Below are 13040 nucleotides of genomic sequence, written 5' to 3' on the forward strand. Positions count from 1 at the left end.
TATAAAACTATTTAAAATTTCTGGCAGAGTGTCTGCATTTGGTCATTTGTGCACATCACATCTTTTCACTGTACACTGCAACATGAAGTGCCTGAACGATGAAACCTTAAGGTCCCTGCCAAAAAATAAAATGGTAAACCTATTTTGAGCCTAGAAGCTGCTATCAGTTTATAGAGCAGGTTTGCCAGCCAAAACAACATGGCTAGTTGACAAAAATCAAGACATCATGGCAGGCATTCTTCTATACTACAGGAGTTATGATGGATTGGATTGAAACAGCAGGAAGTCAGCAACTCAAGTCAGTACACTAGGATGAAAATTAAATTGAAAATACAAGTTGGCATTGACAATGTGTTTATGAGGAGAATGTAACATGGAATATTTGCAATCTTCTGTAGTCCTGGGGCACTGTTTCCTCTGCCCACCTACCAGCATCCGTTATGTTCTCAATATATTACACAACAGCATTATTTTAAGTAGCAAGAACAGGAAATAAAGGACATTACAGGAAGGTAGTCTACTACAGTTTAAATCAGGTAGAAAAGTCTAAATAATTATCTTCATGTAAGTTTAAATGCTGAAAATCATCACACAAATCTATATGTCAGAGGTCCACAAACTGTTATTATTATACGGTAAAGGAGTTTCCTTGTGTAAGGGAGATTGGTATTCTCTTCTCTTATTAATTGATGTATAATATCTTAACCATCAAAATGCATAAAGAATTACAATATGTACATGCGAAATATTTCATTTAAGTGACCTCCAAAATTCAGCAACCATTGTATTTGCAGCCACAGAACTCGGTAACAGAAGTGAAGTGACAAAGTAAAGAGGCATTTAAGAAGGCAGGATATAGTTTCTCTCAGGGTTTTATAAATTTAACTAACCCATTCAAGACAAGGACTAAATCTACTTAGTAGGGTAAGATAACTATCCCCCCCAAGCACCAGTGGAGGGAGCACTGTTGCAAGAATTCGTCTGTCACCCTGTATGTAGTCCCAAACTCTTCGTTACCCTCTAGCTCTGGTACAAGTTATCCAGATTTGGACGTGGAGCCAGATGCAGGGAATAGGATAAGGAATTATAGGTGTACCCCAGACAGGGCCATTGCTAAAAGAAACTAGCTTCCTAGTTCCTTAAGTGTGCTTAGAGGTTTTTGTCACCATAAAACTTTCATTCAGGAAGTAGTAGCTCATATTCTGTACCATGTAGTACAGAGGCATAAGCAGTAAACATCACGTTAACATTTTAGCCTAATCCTGTTGGGGGAGGCCTCGATAACCTGATATGCCCCCCACGGCTGCAGGTTTGGCAGCACTAGCTCTTTGCTGCTCATGGCACAGCCCAATAGTAGAGTATGCTACCGGGACCGATGATCTTTCTAATCTCCTGACGTGTGAAACAAGTGACTATCAGAGTTCAAGATTTAAACCGATGAACATAATCTTTCCTACACATAGTCCATCTCCTAATTCACACACGCTCTTTTTTTAACATTACTTCCCTGCCATTTTCCTTACCTTACACATTCTCTCCAATCCCAACAATTCCCTCGCTCTCTCCAGTGGAAGGGGAGAATTCCCTTCTGTCACAATAAAAGGCCTCTTTCTCTACCAGTAGTACCATCTGCTCAGCTTTGCCTCATCATACATGCAGTGACATAATACAACATCCCCACTCCCAACCTGCTGCTGCTGCCACTAAATGACAGTTTCATTTTCCAGAAACAACAGTGTCCCCCAGAATATACAGAAGAAAGAACTTCAATTCTGCAGCCAGTTTGTGTAGTACTTACTTGGTGCATTCTTCTAATGACTGTACAAGCATTTGCTGGTAAGAACTGATTTCTTCCAGGTTTCCCATTAAATATGAAGTATTTGCAGAGTTTAATCTGGAGCCAAGAAAAATAAAGCTCAGTAAGCAGCTGCAAACTCAAAAAAACAACCTACATATAACTTTACTTCTATTTTTGCTTTCATCAAAGTCACAGATTTTTGTTGTCAAATCTATATTTACTGTTATTATTTATTTGCATTACCATACTGCCTAGGAGCCCTGGTCATGGAGCAGGACCCTACTGTGCTAGGCACTGGACAAAGAGGACAAAAAGACAGACCCTGCACCAATGATCTTACAATCAAAGTCTAAGAGATTATAGGCAAACATTTCAATGCCAAGCAGCTACTTAACCAAAAAGCTTGTAAAACAGAAGTTTTGATCATATGAAAAACAAAATCTAAGCCTTAGTGAATTTAAAAGAAAACAAAACTCACATACTTTTCACTGACTTGTAACGGTCGCAAGTAGTTTGAAAGCATTGTCTGTAGTTCTTTAGCATATTCATTTTCTGTTTCTAAAATATTTTGTAGCACCTACAATAAATATATGACAATTAGTGACTACTATTTTGTTATTTTCAAAGAGACATTACAAAAGATTAAAACTTTTTTGAAATATTCCTTTTAGCATTTATTGTAACTAGTATACTGTAAGACCATAAAACTTACACAAAGAGCTAATAATTAGATTCACACAGTGACAATGAGTTGTTAAATATTACACAGTGCAGCTATTAAACTTATATCAGGTACTGTTTGAAAAACGCTTTTCCTTCAGATGTCTATGTACCATAAAAGGAGTAAGCCCAAAGGAAGGTTTCATTATACTTAGCAACAATGTTTCCTGTAGAATTTAAATACCTACACACTGAGCTTTTTCAAAAGTAGGAGAATATTATTGCTTCTATACACTTTAAAACGGTTGAGTGGTTATCAAAAAATTACAAAAAGTACCAGAAGTGAGCACTAGTCTTTTGAGTCCCTTGTTGCCATCTATTTTTCTACTGGGATTATTTCCTCAATCTTAATGATTAAGACCAATGCAGTCACCTAATCTTGACTCGAAATTTGTTACTGAGTTTACCTGGAAGTGCAATTCTGTGTCTAGGAGGACTGCGGGTAAATTTTAAGTAGACAACGTGATTGTTTTAAGATAATTCTGTTTAAAAATACATTACAGCATGTTGACTGAATGTGAATGTAACAGCAGTAAACTACTGCAGAAAAGTTACCAGAGTTTTGGACATAAAACAAAGACAAATAATACGACACATGCTGTTTTTTTACATCATATTACCACATGTAAATCAACAGCAGTAATTTAGAATAACTTGAAATGTATACAGGAGATCATTCTTTATTAGGCAACCTCCTCTAAAGAGACTGCCCCAAAATATCCTAAAATGTATTCTGCTCAGTTCTAAGAACATAAGAAAAGCCAATGATTAAGGCTACGTTTTAGTCCCAGGTATTTTTAGTAAAAGTCAATGAGAGGTCACGGGCAATAAACAAAAATTCACAGCCCGTGACCTGTCCATGACTTTTACTATATACCCCTAACTAAAACTGGGGGCGGGGGGGCGCGTGGGTGCTCGGGGGGGGGGGGGGCGTCCTGAGGCGCCGCGGGTGCTGGGGAAGGTAGCCTGGGACCCTGTTGGTGCTGGGGGGTTTGGCGGAGCTCGCAGGCTCCCTACCCAGCTCCGCCGCATGCCCCTGCAGCTCCTACGTAGCGGAGGGGCCAGGGGGTATCGCACGCTGCTCCTGCCACAAGTGCCAGCTGCACAGCTCCCATTGGCCAGGAACTGCAGCCAATGGGAGCTGTGGGGGCAGGGCATGCGGGGGCAGGGCATGTGGGCACGGGCAGCACACGGAGCCCCCTGGCTCCTCTGCCTAGGAGCTGCAGGGCCATGCCAGTGGGAGACGGAGAGCCCCCCAACCCTGAGAAAAGCACCCCCCTACCTCAGCCCACACACCCAAACTGCTGCTGCTGGCCCTGGGGCTGCTCGGTTCAGGCAGCCCCTGAGCCAGCACCGGCCACTGTAGAAGTCACGGAGGTCATGAAAAGTCACAGAATCTGTGACCTCCGTGACAGACTCGCAGCCTTACCAATGATCCATCTAGCCCAGTTCCTGTCTTCCAACAGTGGCCAGTGCAAGATGCTTCAGAGGGAGTGAACAGAACATGGAAATTTATCAAGGAATCCACCCCACCATCCAGTCCCAGCTTCTAGCAGTCAGGGGTTTAGGGACACCCAGAGCATGGCATTGTTTCCTTGACCTGATGCATTTGTAGTAGAAGGCCCTCCTTTGTTAAGCAACCACAGTTTTGTAGCCCCTTCAGACAGGTTTCATTGTCTCCAAAATGTCAACAGACACGCACAGTACAGAACATGAACTTGATTTTACGCACTGGCGATTCAGCAACAGAATGGCCTTTCCTGTCTGAATTAAATATATTTCTCTACATCTGTTAGAATATTTTATATGTAAGGAAACAGGCCATTTTTAAAGCTTTTCTGCCTTACAGAATCACAATTAGATTGGTTCCTACTTTATGTATACCAATGTAACATGGATGTATTCTGGATAGTTCTGTGACTTTTAATGCATTGCATGTAAGATGCCAAATTACCTTCTCTCTTTTGTGTTATATTTGTCTATATTAATGTCTAATTTTATCATTTATAATAAGGACTGCACTAAATGCATTATTCACTGTTGTAGTCTATACTCTGTTTTAAAGACATAAAAAAGCCATTCATGTCTAAATGCAAACCTGATGAAACAAATGACATCTGAACTATTTAAAAGGAAGAATTCACTGTTTCTTTCATTGGTGTCATTGAATTCTGCTTTATTCTCTGAATGGTTCTATTCATCTGAAGGAAAAGAGACCACTTTCGAGTTCATTCTCTTGTTGGAACTCTGAATCCTGACCCAAAGATTAAAATGTCTCCATTCTTCAAGACACCATGTCAGAGGAATGCCATAGAGAAAGCATTAGCTATTAATTGGGCAGCTAGCACATACAGTACAACGTTAGTGCACAAACTGTAAGTGGGAATAAACTTATTAGTTTTAATGTAATTGGAAAGGGACTAAACAAAGATAAAACAATAGCTGACCCTTACAGAATCACAAACAAAAGTGAACAAGGTTTCATGCAAAAATGATACAAAAAGAGTGCTAAAATAAAATGTATAATACATATAGCCATTTGTCCTTTCAGGGCTAACTCCAAAATTAATTTTTCCAACATGGCTTTCCCATAAAACAGTATGTACACACAAAAAACTTTCCAAAGCAGAGGGGAAGGAAGGAGATGAACCAATAACAAGAACATGACAGCCTGTTGAAGCACTGAACCATTTTATAAAGTGCTCCAGTACCAAAGTGAAAGAAATTTGCAAGAGACTTGAAAAAAGCCTCAATACCATGGTAGTCTCTATGACACAGCAAATATTCTGAATGTACATTCTGTTTCATGACATAGTAACTGCCTGAATATCTGACGACTAAATAATATTAACCTGTACACAGATCGCTTGATTTTTTGGAAAAAAATCATTTAAAAAGGCAGCAAATATTTCAACATTTTTAAGAATCAATATTCAGCAGTACCCCCAAGAAATTAAAATGCATTGAACAGTAAATATCTGTGCTGTAAAGCCCTAATCAAAAAGATAAGTTACCAGATTCACCTACTTCGCTTTAAATCATTCAAAAACTTTCTGGTGCGATGCAATGCTATTAGACATGCACATATTATTAAAAGTCATTTTAAATATATTAAACTTCTCCTTTAGTTGACTTTCCTGTCTGCATAAACAGTGATGACTGTCATTGTATACAGCATTTTTGTTCTACTTTGAGAAGCATTTTTTTTAAACCTGGTTCACAGAGATCTAAATGCCATTTTTCTGTGTCGCCCTGCCCCTAGCAGCTTTCAGTATTACTTACCTACCTCACAAGGAAGTTGTGAGGATTAAATTTCTGTACAGCACTTTAACTTCTATAAAGTGCTCAGTATTACAAGTATAAGTATTACAATGCCTCTCCAGAGCACTTCTGAATTCCTAATCTCACCATCTTGCCTGTATTCTCCAATAATCACCTTTCTTGCCTTTCCTGCTTTCTGCATGTTCTGGCTGCTGCAAGACCCCATGAGACCTCAAAGACCTTGTTCTCAAAGCTCCATCACAACATTTGCACAGATAAGTCTGGGTACCAAAGGAACGGGTCGTTTTCATTGAAAGGGCAGCTTTTACAATACATAACACTAATGAATGGCATAGAAAGCTGAGCTCATCCAATTCAAGCTTTCCCTTAGTCACAAGGCATGGAAAAATCAAGCGTGGTTAACAGTTCTGTCACACAAACCCAGTGGCCTCCCTAAGGCAAAAACTATCACCCAAAAATGGATTTAAATGACCTACATAGAACTGAGCAACTTTCAAACCACATGAAAAGAAAGTCAGATTTCATTACAACATTAGGGGCATGCGGCACGTTCCCATTTTGTCACACAACTAACGTCACTCATCTAAAGCATCGCCTCATTATAACAAATAAGAATCATAGTGTAATTTGCTTGCATCACTGGAACCTGACAAGCCATATCCTCAAACATGGGCTCCTAAGCAGAGCATGCAAATGTTACACATGCACAAATTCCACATCTACAAGCAAACAAAGGGCACTTGGAGATTTGTAATGAACTATTTTGCACATGCAAATACCAGCTGATGCAGCTTGGAAAGTTTAGCCTTATAGAGGGACTCTCATTTTAAAGCATATAGGAACAAATAATGGAAAATTAGAGTCAGAAAGTGAACTATTTCTTTTTACCTCCTTTTCCACCCCTAAAAGAATCACTAGAAATCCTCTACTTGAATTTGTGCTGTCTGCATATAGTAGACAATTCGCTTATAGACTTACATAATAGAGAAATAAAACTTGACACATTAAGCTTTATTATTCTAGAATGGTCAACTAGCAAAAGGTGAAAGTACAAATAATTAATTTTTTTAAAAGCCTGTCCTACAGGGATGTCATGTGATAACATGCCCCTTTGCAGCAACTGGTTACTTATTTATCTTTCGTTTAAAGTAATTTATTTCATTGTTAATTCTACATCTGGTTCAGATTATGTAGTTCTTTAGTATTTATATGCCAAGATGGATGGGCTTTGCATCAAAATAATTCTCTGCAATTTATTATTTATATATTCCCCTGCCAAGCACACATCTTGTCCTGCATACTCAATTACATAGTGTAATATGTACTAAATCAAACTTACTTTGAGATCAGAATGTATGATAACAGTTTATTAATTGCAGATGATGCTCTATAAATTGATAAAATAAAATAACATGCTCAGGGAGGAGTGAGTGGAATATTTGTGGAAAGATCCCCCAGGTCATCAGACTATGAGATTTTCCACTGCCCAGTCCCATCCTGGAAGGGGAGTTGGCAAAGTTTCACCCACCATATTCTGAGCTTGCTCTGAACTGTACTTTGACTCCTTCCTCCTTCCATGAGGACTGTCTAGTATCACAACTCTTTCTCCAAAAACCTACTGTGAGGCTTGAACATAAGAACAGCCATAGTGGATCAGACCAAAGGTCCATCTAGCCCAGTGTCCTGTCTTCCGACAGTGGTCAATGCCAGGTGCCCGAGGGAATGAACAGAACAGGTCAACATCAAGTGATTCATCCCCCGTGGCCCATTTCCAGCTTCTGCCAAATAGAGGCTAGGGACACCATCCCTGCCCATCCTGGCTAATGGCCATTGATGGACCTATCCTGCATGAATTTATCTAGTTCTTTTTTGAACCCTGTTATAGTCTTGGCCTTCACAACATCCTCTGATAAGGAATTCCACAAGTTGACTGTGTGTTGTATGGAAAAAAATACTTCCTTTTGTTTGTTTTAAACCTGCTGCCTATTAATTTCATTTGGTGACCCCTAGTTCTTGTGTTATGAGAAGGAGTAAATAACACTTCCTTATTTACTTTCTCCACACAAGTCATGATTTTATAGACCTCTACCATATTCCCTTGGAGATTATTACCATGCATCAATACGTTACTAGAATCCCACAAGCACCACCACACCCAAGCTTGCCAGTTTCAAAACACCCATACAAGAGCTAAGATTTTAGGGCAATCTTGTTTAAGACCAGAGGTTGGAACAGTGGCTATGGGTCTATTGGCATTGTCACACCCTGTCCATAGGTTAAGCAACGATTCCCAACCTTAACTCCCATGTAGTTTGCTCATGAAGAGTCCATTTACATCAGCTTTCTGTGGAGGGGGGGATTTTACCCCTAATACAGATTGTAAAAGTATTTATTATTTATGAATGAAGTTTCATTCCCAAGATAAAATTTTCGGAAAGCTTCAACCAGGTCAAATTTTGATTTATGTTCATATTTGAAAACTTCATACTAATTAAAACACTCGTAATAAATCTAAAATGCTGATCAAAACAAAAGGGAGGCTTAGATACTAGCTTCTAAAAGATTAAGTCAAAGTCTAGAAAACTGAATTTCATACCTTGATTATTCTTTTCCCTTTAGTTTCTGCCAATATTAAAGTACCATTTACTACTATTTATGAAGAAATAAAACTAGAGAGATACAGGTTGCATCTTTGTTGAACATAAATGTTTATACTCTAATAACTTTAGAAGGATTAATCCTCAGACAATAAATGCAAAATGTATTCTAAGTAAAGTCTGCCATGTTGACAGACCCATTACCTTGTGCCTAAGGTCACTGAAGAACAAAGTGTGATTTCATGAAAAACATCTCTGGTCCTATTTGGGTGTAAAAATTTCAATTTTGAAAATAAAAATTTTGGAATTTAACTTGGTCAAAGTTTGAATTTCTGAATCAAAAAAGGTAAGATAGATAATTCCTCTCCCCCCCGTCATACTTTGAACAAAGCTTGCTTTCTCAAGCGGCCCATTTGTGGATCATAAAATGGCCTGGAACAAAAATCTGAATACGATATTGTGAAACTGAGTCAGATTTTTTTCCTTCCACTTTTTTTCATTTTCACATCAACTAACTATCTAGACCCAACAAAATGAAATAAAATAGCTGGAGATAAGAGAAAAGGCTAAGAGAAATGGCACTAACTGATTCCTTACTGACAACTTCAAACCATAACAGGATCATGCACATTTCCATGGAATGGTATCATTGAGAAAATCACTTTACAGCTAAAACTTTTAACATTAACATTTTCAAATCAAGGAAAACACAGGAGTGAAAAGTGAGCAATGTTTTAAAAACCCACAGCAACACTGCCAATTTTTTGAAGTTTTGTATTTAAGATTACATACCTTTACACACCTTTAAATAGCAAGTTGATTGTCATGTTACATTTAGATCTATAAATAAGTATGATTCCTTCAGATTGCAAAGGCTAAATGGCAGACCCGTTATTTTTTATCCTGGCTAGCAGGTATCGGATGCAATACATGATCCATCAGCGGCCATCCATTCCCAATAATATTAACTATTGATAGAGGCACTCTAGGGCAGTGGTTCTCAACCAGGGGTCTGGTTTAAAGCTGGTTTCAGGGGGTCCGTGAGCCCCAGAGCCCTGACCCGAGCCCATGGGTGGAGTCTGGGAGAGGCACGAGGACGTTGCCTCTCTCCCCCTGCTTTTCCCCCAAAGAGCAGTGCAGTAACCAGAGCTGGGGCAGCCCGGGGTGGCTCCATCCCCACCCCCATCTCCCTGACCCTCTGAGGCTCTGCTCCCTGGGCAGGTTGGGGGCAGGAAGCCACAGCCTGGCAATGTGGGGCTGGGCTGCTGCCCTGGCTGGTAGCACAGAGTGGGTGGTGTGGTCCTGCCCCATCTCCTCCGTCTGTTGCTGGCAAGCGGGGCTGTGGCTGCTCCTTAGTTCCCAGCCCCCTCTGACTGCTCATGCAGCCGGTAAGAGCCGCCTGAGTGGGAGGACCCAGCTCCATGGCCGGCAGAGCCCTCAGGGAGCAGCGACCACAGTGGGGGGCCCTCCTAGCACAAAGCCCCTAGCTACCCCCCTCCCTGCACCCTGAACTGCTCCCCTGCCTGTACACAGCCCTTAGCTACCCCTCTCCCTGCACCCTGAGCTACCCCCTGCCTGCACGGAACCCTTAGGTACTCCGCTCCCTGCACCCTGAGCTACACCCGTCCACAAACAGCCCATAACTACCCTTCTCCCTGCACCCTGAGCCACACTCCTGCCTGCACACAACTCCAGCTCCCCCTTCCTGGCACCCTGAGTTATCCCCCTGCCTGCACAATACCCCTACCTATCCTTCTGCCTGCACCCTGAACGGTTTTCAAACTTTTTGAGCTGAGCCTCCCGCCCCTTTGAATTATAATTTTTGGTTGTGCGCTCCCCCCTCATGCCAGACAGGTGGGGGGCCTGCTGAAGTGACTCAGGGGGTGGAGGTTGCACTGCCTCCCTGGACTCTGCCGTGCGGAGCTGGCCTGAGCCTGCTCCCCAGATACAGAAGTCAAACTACGCCTCTGCCCAAGCGCCCCTCCTCCCCTACAGCTGAAGCCCAAAATGGGTCCCACCCCTGCTGGGCTCTGACATTTGTATAGCATGTTGAGGGAGCCTCAGAAAGAAAAAGTTTGAGAATCCCTGATCTAGGGTACGGGGGGGGGGGGGGGGGGGGGGGGAAGAGAGAGAGAGAGTGAGTGAGTGTGTGTGTGTTTCAAATAATTGAGCTATGTACAATCATTGCATTCTTTGAGGTGGTCCCACTTCTTCACAAAACATAAGAAAATCAAACTAATAACTATATTCTCTACTTTAAGAGCCCTGCTGAAAATATATTAATAATACATAAAAAAAATAACAGCTGAATCAAAGCAAAAGAAAAAGACTTGATGTTTTGACATCAGCAAAGAGCAATAGTTAACAAAAATGATAAATGTGTTAACTGTAAACAGAACTTGCATAAATACCCATATTTTATAAATAAGGGATGAAACCTATTGTATTCATTAAAAAAATTACTGAGAGTTTTATAATATTATATTATATTATTGTATCTACTAAAGCAATGGCAGTAATATGCTAAGAAAATATATAAAATATATGAAGGGTTAACCATCTCTGTCTCCACATTTCCTGTTTCTGAAAGTTCAGATAAACGGTGTAAAGGAGAGGTCCCAGCAGCTCATTACTCAGTTACGTAGGTTGATTAAAGAGACAGGGAGGACAAGAAACTTCTCTGCCCAAATGTTTAACCTCTTTAATTGTCCTTTGTCTTAAACCAAAGTATAACCTTGTTCATTTAAAATGACTGGAACAGATTTACTGCAAATAGCTGATTTTTGCAAATTAACGAGTGAATAAAAATAGTATAAAATGCACTCCAAAAATAAAGCAACAGAGGGTCTTGTGGCACCTTTAAGACTAACAGAAGTATTGGGAGCATAAGCTTTCGTGGGTAAGAACCTCACTTCTTCAGATGGCTTATGCTCCCAATACTTCTGTTAGTCTTAAAGGTGTCACAGAACCCTCTGTTGCTTTTTACAGATTCAGACTAACACGGCTACCCTTCTGATACTTGACTTCAGAAATAAACTTTCTTCACTTACTCTGCCACTGTTTAGTTCAACTTATTTATGATCACACTTTACAGCATATTCATAAATGTACAATAGTATATTTTGTAAAAATAATGAAGGCCTTGGTAATGTGAAAATTCACTACAGACTTGGCTTTTTAATTTTGGCTAAGAGGTGGCACTTTTTATACAGATTCTACAGTGAGCAAATTATTGAGATTTTATGATATATAATTCAGAATAAGGAAAGGGATCACTCACCACATTGTAATAGCTTTTGCTAATTGCAGACGTATCAAAACCTTTGGGAGGACTCTTCAGTGTTCCTGATTTGGGGGAGACTGGTTTTTCTGAAATGTAAAATCTTTTGTCAGTGGGATGCAATTTCATAGTTCAACACTAGAGGTCAAACAAGCTGCTCTAAGATCACTGAAATGAGATACAATGGAAACAATGCTTTCCTGAGAAATGTACAGAGATGTGTTTAATTCAAGTCTTACATATTAATGCACAATCAAAATGGTGTATATGTTCACAAAAATGAATTTCCAGCGCCACTGAAGTCAATGGCAAAACTCCCATTAACTTCATTGGGACCAGAATTTCAGCCAATCAGATTAACTTGACCACAATATCTTCTGAAAAGTGAACACATTATCACAGGCAGGCTGCGATTTTAAAATTAGATATTTGCAGTAGTCTAGAAGGTGTCATATGTTTAGACAAAAGCAGTAAATTACTTTTGCTTTCACTGAATTAAAATGGATACAAGCAAAATCCACAAAAAGTCTAACTTTACTATTCTTGTAGTGTGTTGAAATAAAATATAAAAAATTGTACAAGTCAGTAGAGAAATAAAGTGATTTACCAGATGATCTTCTGGAATATTAATTACACTTATTATCTATGTAAAACAAATGCCTCTGCGGCTGAAAATAATTTCTCCATCAACACAGAATATGTGCAATTTTCCAAAAATAAATAAAAAACAAAACAAAGACAACCCCAAACAACATCCCGAAAAATGCAACCCCATAAAGAATCTATTCCTCAATTATGCTCTCTGTAGAGAGACAACATATGTCTGCAAGATTAAAATGACTGTCCTGACAGCTTGCAGCACAAGACCAAATCACTTAATGAGCTGTTCTGAGAGTTGCTTCTCTCAGCAGTACATACTGACACAAAATAAACACTCCCAACCCTCCTTCCACCACTCCTTTGATTTAACACTAGTGGGATGCAAGAATTTCAAATATAAAGCTGCTCTCTGCCAAATGAGAAGATGGGATATACAGTATAGAGTTTCCTCCTGACCTCGTGCACATGACTGATGTAACAGATCTGAATGAGCGTGCTCTTTTAGCAATTGCCAATTATACTGTAAAAAGGCTTTATTCATCTGGACATGATGCTCCTTTCAATTAATATTAAAACAGACTTGTTTTATAGGCAGACTTCAGACAAGTACTTTAGTTATTAATACTAGATAGTGAAATGACTGATTGTCTGAGATGAACTGTAGTAGGATCAAAACACTCCTACTGAAAATCTAGGCATGCCTCTATTTTGAAGCAAACTCTTCTGTTCAGTCAAACTTTAACTCATAAATATATTTTATTTA

The 13040-nt window shown here is 39.7% G+C and overlaps 1 protein-coding gene across 8 annotated transcripts in view; it reads right to left on the bottom strand.

Moving 5' to 3' along the window:
* Positions 1–13040, bottom strand: part of ARHGEF7 (Rho guanine nucleotide exchange factor 7) — a 202310-nt gene that overhangs the window by 72528 nt on the left and 116742 nt on the right. For 7 of the 8 annotated variants that reach the window (XM_034758145.1, XM_034758150.1, XM_034758152.1 and 4 more), the window contains exons 6-8: positions 11678–11766; positions 2281–2375; positions 1799–1894 (exon numbers count right to left, since the gene is read on the bottom strand). In XM_034758145.1, the coding sequence (XP_034614036.1) occupies positions 1799–1894; positions 2281–2375; positions 11678–11766 (280 nt within the window). Of the gene's footprint in view, positions 1–1798; positions 1895–2280; positions 2376–5954; positions 6021–11677; positions 11767–13040 lie in introns of those variants that run through there. The other variant, XM_034758153.1, reaches the window with a different exon arrangement.

This window comes from Trachemys scripta, chromosome 1 (assembly GCF_013100865.1).
Source record: "Trachemys scripta elegans isolate TJP31775 chromosome 1, CAS_Tse_1.0, whole genome shotgun sequence".
Taxonomy (NCBI): domain Eukaryota; kingdom Metazoa; phylum Chordata; order Testudines; family Emydidae; genus Trachemys; species Trachemys scripta.